The 16,040-nt window shown below is 56.7% G+C and overlaps 2 protein-coding genes and 1 long non-coding RNA gene across 6 annotated transcripts; 1 reads left to right on the top strand and 2 right to left on the bottom strand.

Moving 5' to 3' along the window:
• Window positions 1-402: 402 nt before the first annotated feature.
• Window positions 403-4,636, bottom strand: SCAMP3 (secretory carrier membrane protein 3). Its single transcript, XM_036124406.2, has 9 exons — window positions 4,429-4,636; window positions 4,026-4,103; window positions 3,284-3,406; window positions 3,083-3,203; window positions 2,521-2,649; window positions 1,921-2,080; window positions 1,717-1,818; window positions 1,084-1,201; window positions 403-850 (listed from the first exon to the last, which is right to left on the bottom strand). The coding sequence occupies exons 1-9, from the start codon at window positions 4,492-4,494 to the stop codon at window positions 704-706; spliced, it is 1,044 nt and encodes a 347-aa protein (XP_035980299.1). The 5' UTR covers window positions 4,495-4,636; the 3' UTR covers window positions 403-703.
• Window positions 4,637-4,696: 60 nt separating this feature from the next.
• Window positions 4,697-5,930, top strand: LOC118555935 (uncharacterized). Its single transcript, XR_004927231.2, has 2 exons — window positions 4,697-4,890; window positions 5,327-5,930. It is a non-coding gene; the product is annotated as an uncharacterized LOC118555935 (long non-coding RNA).
• On the bottom strand, window positions 5,103-13,912 carry CLK2 (CDC like kinase 2). Of its 4 annotated transcripts, none has more exons than XM_036124400.2 (13): window positions 13,746-13,912; window positions 11,785-11,954; window positions 10,860-11,088; window positions 10,084-10,171; window positions 9,666-9,732; window positions 9,373-9,489; window positions 8,425-8,591; window positions 7,578-7,672; window positions 6,919-7,048; window positions 6,726-6,808; window positions 6,488-6,567; window positions 6,194-6,284; window positions 5,103-5,635 (listed from the first exon to the last, which is right to left on the bottom strand). In XM_036124400.2, exons 2-13 carry the CDS (start codon window positions 11,952-11,954, stop codon window positions 5,450-5,452), a joined length of 1,503 nt encoding a protein of 500 aa, XP_035980293.1. In that variant the 5' UTR covers window positions 13,746-13,912; the 3' UTR covers window positions 5,103-5,449. The 4 variants fall into 4 exon arrangements, with proteins under 4 accessions (XP_035980293.1, XP_035980295.1, XP_035980294.1 ...); XM_036124402.2 differs by having other exon boundaries at window positions 10,860-11,085; XM_036124401.2 differs by having other exon boundaries at window positions 10,084-10,168; window positions 13,746-13,911.
• Between the last annotated feature and the right edge of the window lie 2,128 nt (window positions 13,913-16,040).

The following is a 16,040-nucleotide window of genomic DNA, read 5'->3' as shown; positions in this document are numbered from 1 at the left end:
CTGCGCGGTGCACCTCGGGAGCCGGCGTCGGCCCGCGGGCCCTGTGCAGAGGGGGCGGGGGCGGGGCGGGGCTGCGCGGGGCACCCCGGGAGCCGGCGTCGGCCCGCGGGCCCGGTGCAGAGTAGGGGCTCGGCCGGCCTCCCCGGGCCAGGGGCCCGACCCCAGCCCCGCCCAGCCTCTGGGGCCCCGGGCCCGCTGCGTCCCCAGCAGAGGCGGCGCCGCCTTCCCGGTCAGTAGCGGAGCCGCGCAGCTCCGCCGCCCCGCCCTCGGCAGCCCCCGCTGGCTCCGCAGCCCTGCCCGACCTTCCCCCCGGGTTCCCATTCTGCTTCCGCTCCAGTCCCCGCCACACTCCCTTTTCTCTTCCAAAGGCCGGGTTCCCAATAAAAATTCCGGAAACGGGGATTTGAGTTCCAGTTCCGCTTTTTTATTTAAATAACCGAAACAACAGTCTTGGCACAGCAGAGAGAAGCTGGGTGGGGTTTGTAGGAGGCGGCGGTAGTGTGGCCTAATTGGGGGGTGGCGGGGGAAGCGAGCCTGGGTCACAGTGGGCTCCCCGCACCCCTAGTCAGGGTCAGCAGTCAGGGCTGCGGGGCTGGGGGCGCTAGAGAGAAGACCCCGAGTGATGTCACCGAGTCCGAGACGTCAGGGACGGGGGCTAAGTGAGCTCCCCCCGGCGGCAGGGCCGGGGCGTCCCCGCCAGGGGTCACGGGGCTCGGAAGGCATTTTCGGCAGCCCCAGCGGCTGCGCTGGCAGCGGCGGTTCGCACGGCGGGGTTGGAGAAGACCCCGGCGGCGAATTCTTGCTGGGCCTTTTGGAAGCTGGCCCCCGTGCGGCGGTACAGGGAGTGGATCTGCAAGCCGATGGCAGAGACCATTAGCGGGCGCCGGCCGCCGGGACCCCACCGCCGCCCCATCGCCCACTCGCTGCGGCTCGGGCTTTTCCTTCGTAGCTCCCCCCACCCCAGAGGTCCAGGAGCTGAGCGCCCGCCCGGCGGCCGGGCCCTCCCTATCCCCCAGAACGACCCCCGGGCCCCCGGGGCCATGACGTCACGCTTCTGGCCCCGCCTCCCGCACAGCCCCTCACCCGCTTGAGCATCACAATTCCCAGCACGGCGATGGCGGTGAAGAACAGGGCGACCAGCAGCATGAGCACGGCCACAGCCTTGTTGGCCTTCACCACCACCAGAGCGGAGATCCAGCCACTGCCAGAAAGGGGGGCACGCGGCGGTGAGGGCGTGAGGGCGGGCCGCTCTCACCGGTGGGCACGCGGGCCCTACTCCCACCCACCCCACCAGCGGTCGCGCCCCGTCAGTCTGGCGGCTTCCCAAGTACCACAATCCCAAACCATATCCGCCCTCATCAAAGTTTGATTCTAGCTTCCGAGCAATTAGCTCGTAGCTCTCCAGGCCCTCCCAGGACATCCTCAGCCCAAACAGACCTTTCTGTTGAGGAGTCTCCATCCCCGCTTCGGAAGTGCTCCCGGGTGCTTTCTCCAGGAAGCCCTCTCAGATTGACCACATGTACTTTTCCTCCCCCAAACCTAGGCCTGTCTAGAGTTCTGACTGGGCTCTCTCCATCCGGGAAGGAGGTCCTGTTTCTTTCATTAAACAAGCACTTTTCCTTCTTTTGAGCAACTCCTACCCCAGTACCTAGTGCTGACTTGGTCTAGAGGAACGAGGGAAGGGGGTGGGTGGGGGTGGCGGGTAGCCTCACGGACCTGAACCCCCAACCTGGGATGCCAATGGCCTGGAGGACAAAGAGCACATCCTGGACGAAGAAAATGAAGAAGAAAATGAAGAAATTGAATGAACTGTCACTCCTGCGGGCAGGAAAAGTGGGGAGAGCGAGAGAAGAATTAGGGTGGGAGCAGCAGATGTGGGGCCCATCCCAAGTTCTCCACCACCCCCACCCCTCAACTTACCGGAAAGCCTTATACATGGGGCGGTACCAGCACACAAAGGAGCAGGGAGTGAAAAGGAGGACCCAGAGGATAGAGAGTCCAAAGCCGGAGCCATTGCTGGTCTCCACACAGAAGCTGGCCAGGCAGGCAAGAAAATTCAGGAGAAGAGCCAGCGTGCTGCCTGCGGGGTGGGGGTAGAGGAGACTGAGTGTGGGCTGCAACAGCGGCTCCTTCCCACAGCAGCCCGCCACACAACCCGCCCCAGATACGGCAGAGTAAGGAAGGGAAGCTTCTGCCTTCACAAAATCCTCAACAGCGGAGACACATCTCTATCACACGTGATCACCTTTGCAAAGACGTTTAAAGGACTCCGAAAACGTTTATGCAGGAGGACAAGAGAAAGGGGAAGAGGACAAGAACATATGTTTTCTAGAGGGTGGGAGAACAAGTTGTAAATATTATGAAAGGAGTAACCCAGGAAAATTCCTGGAGAAACTAGCCTTAAACTCAAAAGCTGAGCAGAGATGAAATGCTGAGTTCTAGGTGGGTAGGCTCCAGGGCAGGAAAGATGTAAGGTCACTACCTTTACTCTTCCTCCAAAAAAGGCTTCTCACTACTCACACATCCAGAGGTAGTACATGGTGGATACGGTCTTCTGGAATTCTTGGGGGATCTCCATGGAGATGTCCTGGAAAAAGCAGGGCTGGACTGGGCAAAAAGAAGGGACAGGGGGCCAATTGTTCTGTCGAGCTGTAAGGCAGAGAGAGAGCAGGAGGACCTGAGACGTGAGGCAGAGACCAGCAAAGGAATCACCCCTCCCTTCCACCCCAAGTCCTCTCTCCCTCCAACTCGGGGTCCGAGGAGACGAGAGAGAGTAGCAAAACCAGTGCTGATGGTGTTTACTATTATTTACAACTTCTAGGCACTACGCCAAGCACTCTGTATGGAGGACCTTATTTAATTGCCACAAGTCCTGTGAAACATGTACAAATACTACCTTTGTTTTATAAGTAAGGAAACTGAGACACTCAAGATTAAGTAACTTACCTAAGAGCTCATAGGCAGTAAATAACAGCACCCAAATTCAAACTCAGCAATGTGGCTGCATAGCCCACGCTCTTAGGTTCTTTTTGCTCCTTCAAAAGTGTCAAATGCCCGCCCCCCCCCCCAAGAACCCACTTACCAGCTGTGCCCCCCAGGGCAGCATGCTGCAGTTCTCGCTCCCTCCGGTCCAACTCCTCCGCCTTCCGGTTGAGCTCCTCCTGCTTCTTTAGCAGCTCAGCGGTGGCTGCTGCAGCTGAAGCCTGCCCAGAACACGCAGAGGGAGATGGGAGTCCTGGGCCCAGATCTGACCCCCACTCCCCTATCCCCACACCCTGTTTACCTGGGTGCTGTAGGAGCCATAGTTTTTGGGTTCTGTAGGGCTGAGCTTTCTCGAGGACTGCAAGGAGGGAGCCGAGGGTGGAGGCAATGGGGCAGGGGCAGGAGGCTCATAGGCTGGTGGGGGCTGTTGGTTTTGGAAAAGACTTTAGGGATCACCTAGTCCCTCCCAATGCAGGTACTAGAGTCTGCTTGAGTACCTTTAGATCCAGAACCCATTCCCCAGCCTCGCCCCGGACCCAGAGAGTTGAACCTCTGTCAGAGAACTCTTTCCTAAGCTGCGGCAGCCCTCGTCACCCCCCACATCCTATCCCTTAGTCAGGACGCAAGGCACTCATCTACCGAACTCACCCCCTTCACTTTTTAAAGCTCTTAGCATTTTCTATTCCATGGGACAAACAGGTCCAGTCCTCCTCATTCCTTGCCCTCTAAATGCATGCCTAAGCATAACTGGTTTTCTCCTCAACTCCTACCAGCCCCATTCTTTCCTTTCTTCAAAGAAGCCTCCCCAGATACAGCTCTGGTTCAGGCGTTGCCGGTCTCCAAGTCCTCCCAGGACTGACGCTTAGGGCTCAAACGGGATCGTTGGCCCTCGTGTCCCCAGAAGGGTTAGGCAAGCCATGGCAGACTGGCCTCTCTCCGGGGGCTAAGATCCTTTGCATGCAGAAAAGTCCCCGGTATCCCGACAGAGTGGGCTTACAGGCACACCCTCCCCCTCCCTGCCATCCTTGCTCCGAGAATCTCACCTCCCGGGTCTCAAAAGGGTTGTAGACGTCAAGGGTGGCATACTGCGGGCTGGGTCGGTGCTGGATCACAGCTGGGTCCTGTGGGCAGAGCTGGGGCTCAGCTGGCACCTGGGGCCTGGGGGAACTCCCTGGAGCCTCTTCCGATGCCTGTGGCTCCAAGCACTGCACGTCGGAGGCCACGCTGCCGTCCCAACATCTGCCCCCAAGCCTTCACCCCACACTGCTAGCACCAGCTCCATATAGGGGCAGGGCCCGCCCCCCAGGGTGCTCACTGGTCTGGAGTCACCGTCACCCCCACGTGGCGGCCCTTCCCCGGAACAAATGTCAGGACTGGGAAGACAAGTTAGCCCGTCCAGACCCGCGAAGAGTCCACCAAGCTAGCCAGAGAAGGCCCGCGCGTCACCTGAAAGGGGTTGTCAAGCTCGCCGGGCCCGGCGAAGGGGTTTCCGCCGTCTCCGCTCTGAGCCATGTTTGCAACCGCGACCTGGGCCGCCCCTGCCCTCCACGCCCCTGCGCGGCGGCGGCGGCGGCTCCTGGAGCTCCCTCCGCTCCTCCCGGTCCGCCCGCTCGGCTCTGCACGGATTGGCCGCGAAGGCCGGAAGGGCCCCGAGGATCCCTGCAGCGGCGGCGGGCTGCGCCTGCGCCTCGGCTACAGCCGAAGACGGAAGCGCCCCACGTGACGCAAGGCCAAGCCCACCAACGAACTACAGCTCCCGGCAGGCCCCGCGGCGGGGTCCCGGCCCGCTCTGCCGAGACATCCGGCGGGAGTCCTGCCTCCGGCGCGGGCCGCTGACTAGCCTGGGCTCCCGCCCGGTGGCCACCGCAACCGGACCTTCCCCAATGCTCACCGCGCTGGATGGAACAGGTGCCTCGGTTCTAACCCGGAGGAAGCACCCCACCCATCACCAACCCCCCCCCCCCCCCCCCCGCGCCAGACACACGGGGATCCGCGGGCGGTGGGCTCCGGGGGACTCGGGAGGGTGAGATGGACTCCCTTCATCCACAAACTCGGAAGGGCTGCCAATCTCCCTATCCCTCCAGCCCAGCATCCCACACCTCAGACTCCAGGAGTGGGGGTCCGATGAAGCACGTCATTTTTATTTCACAAAGACTGTACAAAATTCCTTATAAAACATGGGCTAGGTGCCACCTGGTTACCTCCTCCTGCCCCCGTCCAACTCCACTGTGAGGGGGCAGGGGAGGATGGGAAGTGTGTGGGATGAACAGCGTTCTGTACAAGGCTGGGGAGGGAGCAACAGGTACAAGTTCTTCCGTATTTACACTATTTCACATATTCACAGGTATACAGGGAGCCAGGAGGAAGGGGCGGACTCCGGCTCTGTTCTCTTGTATAAAAAAGCACCAGTGTCCTGGACTGGACACCCACTGCTGGAGGAGATGCAGGGGGGCCCAGGGCCTGATCGTCACCGACTGATATCCCGACTGGAGTCCCACAACTTGGTGTTGGGTGGCTCAGCCCGAAGGCGGGCGAAGAAAGGATGCTGAAGGGCTTCACCCAAGGTCAACCGCTTAGCAGGTTCATACTCTAGCATGCTTTCAATCAGATCGAAGAGCTGGTGGTGTTCCTCTGCCTCTGAGGTCAGATACCGCTGGTGGTGGAGGGCAGGAAAAAGGTGAGGAGGCACAATGCCTTACGAGTCCTGCCTTTTTCTTCAAGGCCCTAGCTTTCAACCTTGGAGGACCAAGGCTCTGCCATTTACCAATACTCTTACGAATACAACCTTACCAGGAGCACACCGTCACCAGGATTTCTGATATTACTGTTCGATCTACCTTCCCACTAGCACAATTACTTCCTTCATACTCTTTGAAAGTTCTATGTGTGTATCTTTGTCAATTTCATGAATCTTCTTTAGCTCCTCATTAAAATGTGAGCTCTTCAAAGGTAGTTTATTCTTTTCTGTCTGACTCAAGAATCCAGGACATTGCTTTGATCTCTGGTTGGCCCAAGAAAGACTTGGCTGTCTAACCTCCTTCCCTCCAAAAACCACTCCCTCTTATCTCTCTTCTACTGACCAAAGATGTCTTCTTTCAGTTTTCCCCCTTCCTTCCTAACTCTGCTTGTGAAGTGCCTTCCAGGGGCAGAGCACCTTAGGAAGGAAGTGACCTTTGGGCGGTAAGCACTATCTCACCCCTGCCTGGCTCACCCGCAGTGGTTTGCAGTTTTCTCGTACGTAGCGCCCAGCTGATGTGTTCTCATCCCAATCCAGGCGACCCCGATAAAAATATTTCTGCTTCCTAGAAAGGAAGGGGAGGTTGAGGGGTCAGGAGGTTCCTTTTGTTGTGGGATACTTCCCTTATTCCCCCATGTGAGAGTAGCTGGGGGGGGGGGAGGGGAAGGTGTCAAAAAAAAAAAAAAAAAAGAAAATGATGTGAAATAGACCGGTCTTGTGGAGAAAAAGGAAAAGATTTTAAGTCCCCCCCACACCCTCAAGGTTCACCTTGTCTTTCGGATCATCCGGGAAGGGATAGGACCCAAGATCCTTTCCATCATGGCTAGATGCTCTCTGTTGTCATGGGTCTGGGAAACAAAGACAGAACTGAGCATGGGACTGAGAACATGCTGCTGGAGACCAGCTTCCAGGACGATAAGCAATGTGGAGTGAGCAGGCAGGTCCTCAGCAGACAAGGAAACCAGGCAGAATGCCAGGTGGCTATAGAAGACACCCCACCCCTTACCTGGAACAGCGTGAAGCCAACATAATACTCGAAGATGATGCAGCCTATGCTCCACACATCACAAGGCTGTGACCAGCCCAACTCTGGGGGGAGGAGGAGGGACAAGGTGTTATGATGCTTAGGGGGCCCCCCCTCCCCACCACCCACGCTCACATACTTGGACAACCTTGTTCCCCCACTTGCCCGCGCTTACCGAGGATGACCTCTGGTGCCCGGTAATGGCGAGTGGACACAATGGTACTATGGTGTTCGTGGTCAAAGGTGGCACTGCCGAAGTCCACCACCCGCACAGCTGTGCTCTTCACGCTGCGTTCATCTCGTTTCTAGGAGCAGAGCAGGAAGACGATGGACCCCAGCCACCCTGGACCAAGACTCTTACGACTATTCTCTAAAGTGCTTTCAGGCCTTAAAAAAAGCACCTCGACCTGCTTACTCCCATAACGCACTGGAGAATCCACTTTACAGCTTCCCCCGTATCCTGCAGATAATTTAGGAGTGGGAAAGGATTAAGGAATGATCATGGCATAGCATGCAAGTCCCTGTGCATCTGGACTTTTTCCAAGTGACTGGTATACAGCGTTTCTGAAAATAGATCAAGAGAACTGAGCTTCCCTTACGGAGAAGAAAGTCCAAACCAAATATCTTAGAAGCATTTGCACTCTATTGGAAAGTTATCTGAGGTCCTCCTCAAAAGTTCTCTTCCAATTTAAGTCTTCTTCAACCTCTCCCCTTCAATCTACTCTGGTATTCTGGTTTACTCAGAGCCAGACCGGGAGAGAATACGGGAGAAAGCAAAAGGGAGGAAAGGGGCTACGAGAAAGGAAAAGTGGCATGGCTGCCTGTCCCTCTTACCTTCTCTAGATTGTAGGTGAGCTCATAGTCTGAATTCACAAACAGAATATTTTCAGGCTTGAGGTCCGTATGTGTCAGCTTGTTATCATGGAGGACTGCAGGGGAGAAGGCCAAGTCAAGGTTGGTCCAGGTGGCCAGGGCTAACTGGCACCAGTGACCCCAAGTCTGGTCACCTGGCTCAAAGCTGGTGAGGAGGCAGGTCCAGAATCACTAGGCTGCTCTCTGCTCTACATCCAAATGAAATGCCTGGTCTAAGAAGCCGTACGCTTATCAATGTAAGACACAAACGTAATTCTCAACTGATGTATAAAGAGTCTGCCATGCATTTTATTTTTGTCTTTTGACGTATGTGCTTGACATTCTGTGAATTCAACTCCGTAAGCCTGCATAGTTATGAAAACCCAAGAGGAACCATGTACTTGTCTGGCTCCCCTACCTGGCCCCCTTGGTTGCACTCGTCCCTGCTCCCACCTTTGCTGGAAATGGAGAGCATCTCAGCTCAAACATAAACCTCTAGCTTGAGGAGCCTTTTTGTCTCTTTGTGTTTGCAGCCTGACTTAACACTTTCCCAAGGAAGGGAAATGAAGAGAAAAAAGGTAATTCAATGCTTTGATTTCAGAAGCTTTCTCTTCCAGCTCCCTTTAGATTTTTGCATGTGGAGTAAGACTCATCAGTGATGCTGAGGACACTGGTCAAGGAGTCAAGTGAGGAAGCTGTCAACGTGACAGTAAGAGAACTGCAGATAATCAAGTTGACAGCTGAGGGGCTCAGCCAATGTAAACGGACACAGAAGAGGTCCCACAGAGGGAGGGGCTGCCCCAAGTCCACCTCGGCCCACCGCACTCACACTTGACGGCCTGGCACAGCTGGAAGGCCATGTGGCGCACTTGGTGGATGGGGTAGGGCAGGTAGTTGTTGTCTTTGAGGAAATCGAAGGTGCTAAGACCCAGAAGCTCGAAAGAGATGCACATGTGGCCATGGTAGTCAAACCAGTCAAACATCTGCACACAGAGGCTAGAAGAGAGATGGGGGAGGGGGAGGTCTGATGAGCTCCTATCTGCCCACCACCCCTCCAACAAGGAGGGACCACAAAGCTTGTGTAAAAACACGCCAGCTAGCATCACCGACAAAACTCAGTTCAGCGACGGAACGGCCTTTCCGGCAGACCCAAGAAGAGAGATACTACCTGCCGAGCTTCAAACCATTTTCCTGCATCATTTTAAATAGTTAAAACAATTCTACTGGCTGAAGAGTGGGATGCCAGGCTCCAGTATGGACCCTGAATTGTCAAACTGTCATTCCTAAACCCTGACCCCAGCTCCCACTCCTGAAATTCATTGACCACCAGCCACCAGTGGGCCCATGATTATACCGATCGTCTTCTTGTGTCTTTGTTTAATGCCATTATACTTTTAGCTTATAAAAGGTCCATGGACAGAAATATTACATACAAATGTCTGGGGCCTCATCAGTACAGAAAGCTCAAATGACTTTTTGATGAAAATGCTAATTCTCAGTCTCAGGGCCATTTCCAGGGCCCAGCTCTCCAGAGGCCACCCTGGGCTGGGGCCAAACTGCAGAGCAATCTCACTGCCCTGGAAACACAGGGAATGGATTACAGCACATCAGACCCTCCCTTCCTGCCCCTACCGTTCTACTAGTCTAAGATGATGAACAAAAAATGAATGGATGAGAAGGTCTAGGACTCGGCTGCCTGCCTAACCGAGGCCTGGAAGGTGTTCCTGTGCAGGACTGGAGCCTCTCACACTCCCCACATACTCCTTTGCTTCCTTACTTCTTGTTGTCAGGGTCCTTCTCGTTGATTTTCTCCAGGACATTGATTTCAAGTCGAGCTGCTTCCTTGTACTTTTCCACATTCTTAATGATCTTCAGGGCAACTCGAGCCCCACCCCTGTGGGATGGCAGAAGAGGTTTTTGCTGGGTCGTCAAAACCATCTCAGACTGAATGGGGCTGTCTGGGGATTAAGAAATCCTACCTTTGGCTAATCAGCAAAAAAGCCCCAGATAACCCTCACTACCTCTTTATACTAGCAGGTATGGAACAGGGAGGGAGGGGGCTGTAGTTACCTTCGATGGTCGACACACTGTACCACTCGGCCAAAGGTCCCCTCTCCCAAAGTGCTTACAATTTCATCTGAAATGAAAAAGAGCAGGGTCGGGGAGAGGGAGGGAGAGAAGGTGGGGAATGAGCTGAGTAGGAAGAAAAAGGGGTACAGCAACCTGGGGTGAGGAGATGAAGGAAGGGGGAACAGATACAGATGGTCACAGGGGAAGAACACCCCTGCGTGATTCCCACCACCTTTAACCCAGGGGCCATGAGAGCTGGGAGTGGACAGCAGAGGTCAGTTCTCAACAGCAACTCAAACCACCCAGATAAACACCACCACTGAGGAAAGGCAAGAAGCTGTGACTTGGGTTGGCTCGGGACGTTAGGATGGCTATGGGACCATTACAGGCTATAGGATTGTTACGATTTGGCTTGTACATCGCTCTTGTAGCCAGTCCCCGACGTGGTAGATGAGGTGGCCCTCAGCGTCGTCCTCTACACTCTTGGCTCTCCGGCTGCTGTGCTGCTGGCGGGGGGCGGGGGGGGTCGGAGCGAGCCAGGTGTCGGAGCGGGGGCCGGAGGGAGGCGGGGTGGGTGGTGGAGGGGTCACCGGTCACAGGCGCCCAGCCAGGGGGGACAGACGATGATGGGGGACAGTGGAAGGGAACACGTCAGATGCAGTAAGGCGGATCGGGGTGAGAAGAGAGAGCGGCGCATAATCCCAAGTCCCCAAACCCAAAACGGGAACAGGGAGAGGAACGGGCAGAGCAGAGAGGTGGTGTCGTCGCCAGTGTCACCCACGACCCCATGCTCCACACAACGCCCTTCCAGACAGGCACAGATCTCCCTTTGCCCCCCACCCAAGCCCACCTGCTGACGGGGCCCTGGAGCCCAGAGCTTGTGGGAAAGAGGCTATTCACAAGCAAGGTCCCCGCTAGAGAGCGGAAGCCTCTGCGACACAGGAGCTGCGCCCGACACGGTCAGCCCAGCATGCCGAGGAGGGCGCTGGGGTTCACAAGCACGCTGTGCCCGTCCGGCTCCGGAGCAGACCCCAGGGCCCTCCGGGAGCCACAGCGCTTCGGAGAGAGCGGATGGACTCAGCGCCCGCGGCGGCGCTCACGCCCCATCGCTGAGCTGAGAACAAGGATGCTTGGCACTTACCGGGCTCCCAGGGGGCAGGCGAGCGGGGAGAGCAAGGGCCCGGCGGCACTCACCGAGGACGAGCGGCTGAACGTCCGGCTGCGCCGCCTCCGGCGCCGGGGCTTCCTGCGGCTGCCGCGCTGGCTGCGGAAGCTGCTGTCCTCGCGGGGGAACTCGCACGAGTGCCGGAAGCCGGCCTCGCAGCACGCCTCGCCCCGGGCCCGGCTGCAGCCGTTGCGCCTGTAGCTGCCGTAGTACCGCCGCTCGCACGCCCTCCGGTCCGACGAGCGGTCGCCGTAGCTGCTGGGGGACAGCACGGCCGCTAAGGGCACCGCCCCGCCGCACGACGGGCCGCGCGGCCCTCAGCACCAGCGGCGGGGCCAGGACACCCGCCTCACGCACTCGGGAGGTCACCGAGGGCCGAGGCCAGAACAGCGCAGTAACGGGGCACAGAGGAGGATCCCCGCGGCCCCGGGTCACCACGACCTCCGGAAGGACAGCGGCAGGACGACTGCTCTGGGGCCTGCTCTCCCCTCCGGCGACACAGCGAATGGAGCCAAGAGCCATTTCTTTCCTAACTTCCGGTCTTGCTCCGAACTGCCCCCCGCCCCCAGGACACGCCGCTGTCATTCAAACCTCACAGACCTTCGTCCTGTCTGTCAGGACAGCAGCTAGCTCTAGACCCCAGTCTTCTGCGCCTCCTTTCCCTTTGCCTGAGACACTCTCCCTTGTCCTCCAGACCAGCCTGGATGGCACGTTCTCTAGGAAAGTTGTCCCGAATTACACATCCCGCCCCACTCCCACCGACGCCGCCGGACGCCCCGTCGGCCCGACTGCATTCCTCCTCTATGAGAACCGCCTTAGCACCACAGCGCAAACAGCTTGTGCCGTTAACAGTCCTATCGCCTTACCCCAACCGCTCAGCGTGTAACCAATAAATCTTTAACACGTAACTGAGTGAGTGACCTTGAACCCAAGTTTCTCCTCCTGAAGCCTCACCTCCGAGAACGGACATGGTAGCTGTCTTCCCGCCGGCGCCGCCGGGTCCGGTCACTGCTACTTGACCAGGAGCGGCTTCTTCGTCGCTTATGCTTTCGGCTCCGATAGTGCTCATGGTAACTGCCCCGGCTGCCTCGCTCTGAGGAATGGTACCTTCGGGGATGAGGCATCTGGAAGGGAAGGAAAAACAGCAATAGTGGGGAAAAGCTCTGAGTTTTCAGAATTCTGCTCCGAGGCCTAGCTGCTCCAGAGATGCTAAGCTGCTTTCTGCTCTTTTACTTCTACTTCATTTTATGACGTACAACTTCCTTGGTCTTCCTTGTGCTTATAATTTCTCCTTAGTGGAGTGGGATATATATCACCTACAAACTCTGGTGGAAAACTCTAGGAACCCTCCCCTCCCCTCAGGCCAGCCCCTTCCCCTCATTGCTCTACTGATTCCCCTCAAACTTGGCTCCAGGAAGAACTTTAGATCTGGGCCACAGCTCATTACAGGTGGGACTGTGTAACTGATGTCTCAGTTCATCCTTGGCTGGAATCTAAACTACACCTGTGCCATTTCTGAGTTCCTCACAACTCGATAGAATAACATTTTTGTATACATCATCATAATAAATGTTTTACAATTATTAAGAGTGTATCTTTGTCTTCCCAACCAGACCATTCTGTGTCCTGTGGGCAGGAATCCAGTTTACCAGGCTTCTGCATATAGCAGTACCAAATACAAGCAAGTTCCAGGGATTTGGGTCTGACCTCTTGAACTGTGTTTTTTTTTTTTTTTTAAGATTTTATTTATTTATTTGACAGAGAGAGAGAGACAGCGAGAGAGGGAACACAAGCAGGGAGAGTGGGAGAGGGAGAAGCAGGCTTCTCGCTGAGCAGGGAGCCCGATGCGGGGCTCGATCCCAGGACCCTGGGATCATGACCTGAGCTGAAGGCAGACGCTTAACGACAGCCACCCAGGCGCCCCCCTCTTGAACTGTCTTAATCACCTCTCACATCACTGGCCAAATCCCCCTTAAAAGTTTTTAACACAGGAGGCCCCAAGCTGCAGTCAGCTTCCCATTTGGCCCCTCCCCTCTTGTGCTTAAGAAGTACTGAATAACTGGTTTTTAATTAATATCAGCACTACTTGGCTAAAAGCTGGCCCCCTTCCAGTTAGTTATTCGAACTGGAATAGCATGGTACACAAATACTTTTTTCCTTAAAAGAAAAAAACAAAGAAAAATCACTAGAAAAATAAGTATATGCGAACAAAATAAAATTATATAGGCCTAGGGACAGAAGTCTTATGGGGGGGGATTAGATGTGGAAAGGCTTAATGACTCCAACATCTGGCTTTCATTCTGAACTTCTACTTCCCACCTCCTCATATTGAGGAGGAGGATGATCTTTGATTCGGTGCCGCTCCAACAAGGCCAAACGCAGGACTCCCAGGTAATCCACCTTGTTTAGCACAGCCACATCAACATCCCACCCCCAACACACCGCCCCCGAAGGTCCTCACGGCCCCTCCCCGCGCGAGGCACCTCCAGTTCACCTCTCTCAACTTGTAAACCTCCCCCGCCCTCCTTTCTCACTCCGAAAGCCCAGAACCAACTCCTCGAGTCCAACTCTCTGCAGTCGCTCCCAGTGACACGGCGGTGTCTTCCTCGTCCCCAGCCTTGGTCCAACTTTGGTGTTCCGCTCCTTCCCATCTCTGGAACCACTCCCATCCCCGCTCCATCGCCCCTTCTCCGACTCCGGCCCCTCCCGAGTTCCCATAGGTCCTCCCGGGTCCACCGAGGGCAGGCCGGTCTTCCTCCTCACCTCCTACTCCTCACCTCGGCCGCCTCGCAGGGCTCTACCCTCCTCCTCCCCTCGCGCCCCGCGGCCGGGCCCCCAGCCCCACTCTGCCCCCTCCCGCTCCGCGGTCGCCATCTTTCCGCGCGGCCCCGCGGCCCGCCAGCCCGCGCGCTCACCGTTCTGGCGGCGAGGCCCGTGCGCTTGTCCCACAGGAAGTCCGTGATGGCGGCGGCACTGCGGCCGGAGTCCCGGCACCCCCGCGGCGACGAAGTGCGGCTCCACCCCCCCAACCCGAGACCCTGGGACCTCCCGCCTCGTTCCCGGGCTCCGCTCCAGTCCCGCCCGCCCCGGCTCCGTCCCCGCCCCCAGGGTCCGCTCGGCGCCGCTCGCACCGCCCCCGCCCGGGGCCCGATCCCAGCTCGGTCTCCGGCTGTGGCCTCTCCGATCCGCCGCCGCCACCGCGAGCGCGCACGCACGCACGCACGCACGTCCCGCGCCACCTCCCAGCGACCCCCCCCGGGCCCCGCCCCCAGGGCGGCGCGCACGCCGCCGCGTCCTCGCGTAGCTCGCGGGCGCGGCTGTGGGAGCGCCGGGGGCGCGGGGGCGGGAGTTCCTGCGGGCGGGCGGCGGGGTGCGCTCCGCCCCGCCGCGCTGCCTTCCTTGTCCTTCCTCGGTCTGTGCCTTCCGGAACACTTGTGGGGCTGACTCTGCGAGCTGGGGGGGTTGGAGAGGAACCTGGAAGTTGTCATTTACGGGGCGTCGGCGCTCAGCACACCTTTTGAGGCCTGATGTGAGGTCTGACTCTCCAGCACAGTCTGCGAATATCCAGTTCTTAAAACAGTTCGGCTACCTAGCCACAGCAAAGAGGGGCTCCCCGCTTTTGTGCTGAACAAACGGTATGCACGTGAGGGTCAGGGGTCCGGCCGTGGAGGAGAGGTTGAGAGATGGAGGGACGGAGAAGCAGGTGCTGAAAGAGGGGAGCTCGCGGAGAGCTCGTGTGTTCCGAACTCAGACGCAGTACATGAGAAGTGTAAATCACCTGAACTGGAGGAAAAAAAAAAAAAGAGGAAAGAGAAGGAGACCTTGAGACAACCTGGATTGAGAAATAGTCACAAAGGGAAAAGAAAACATAACTTGAGTATGACTGTGTGAAAGTCGGGACCTATCAGAGGGGACAAGGGTGGAGGACAGTTAGATGCAGATTAGATCAGTTAGCCAGAAATGGTTTAGGGAGGGTTCCCTAAAACAGGAGAGGGAGGGTAAGGAGGGGGTTGACAGGAAAGAGTGGAGGGTTCCCTTCCCCTTCCACGAACACCCTACAGGACCGTCCGTTCCTGCAGCAAGCATTTACTGCATGTCCACCACGTGTCCAGCGTTGTGCCAGGCGCAAGGCTCCTGTTCTTCACAGTCTCCGGGTCTAACAGGAGAGAAAGCCTTGTGACGACAGCTATTAGGGACGCTGTAAGAAAGCTCTAGACTAGACTCTCGCTGGGGAAAGGAGACTTGGAAATGTGTTTCTGGGTTTTCTAGAGGAGATGTCCCGTGAACCAGCTGTCAGAAGGGAATTGGAGAAGAATACCAGGCAGAAAAATATTTGCAAAGGGCTGGGGACAAGACAGAACACAGCATTTCAGCACGATTGGAGGCCTGGCTTTCCAGAGAGGGACTATCAGAAGAGAGGCTGTTGAAATTAGGTCCATATGTTGTAGGGCCTCGTATGTCCTTCTAAGGAGCTTAAACGTCATCCTACAGAAGATGGAGAAGTTTGAAGGACATAGCACATTTGACTCTTAGGCGAGTAACTCTGGCAGACTGTGGGAAAAGAACTGGCCTGAGACGGTGTAGGGCCCCTTGTAGAGGCCTCTGAAATAATCAAGGTGAAAAAATGCCGAAGGCTTGAAATCAGGCAGTGGCGATAAGAAACGGAAACGAGGGGAGGAATTTGAGATATTTAGGAGCTTCTAGCTCTTGTGTCTGTATGCGGGCATAGAGGAGACTGACTTTGTGGCTGGGACTTGGGTATTCATCTTTGTGTCCTCAGCGTCCACTCAGTGACGGGTAGGGTCACTCTTGGTGAAGGTTGGCACAATGAATTCGGAAATGAAATCCTAAGGGGAGGGGCGTGGAGATGAAAAGAAAGGAATATGCGTAGGAGAGTGCTGATAAAGAAAGTGAAATGCAGGGGCGCCTGGGTGGCTCAGTCGTTAAGCGTCTGCCTTCGGCTCAGGTCATGATCCCAGGGTCCTGGGATCGAGCCCCGCATCGGGCTCCCTGCTCCGCGGGAGGCCTGCTTCTCCCTCTCCCACTCCCCCTGCTTGTGTTCCCTCTCTCGCTCGCTCTCTGTCAAATAAATACATAAATAAATCTTTAAAAAAAAGAAAATGAAATGCAGGAAGTCCGTGAGTAAGAGTGGCCATTCCCCGCCTCTTCCATTGGTCCCCAATTCCTCGCCCTCCGGCCAGCGTCCGGTT

The sequence above is a fragment of the Halichoerus grypus genome, chromosome 7 (genome assembly GCF_964656455.1).
Source record: "Halichoerus grypus chromosome 7, mHalGry1.hap1.1, whole genome shotgun sequence".
Lineage (NCBI taxonomy): Eukaryota > Metazoa > Chordata > Mammalia > Carnivora > Phocidae > Halichoerus > Halichoerus grypus.
Note: the sequence above shows the minus strand (reverse complement) of the source record. Positions and strands in the feature narration are given on the sequence as shown.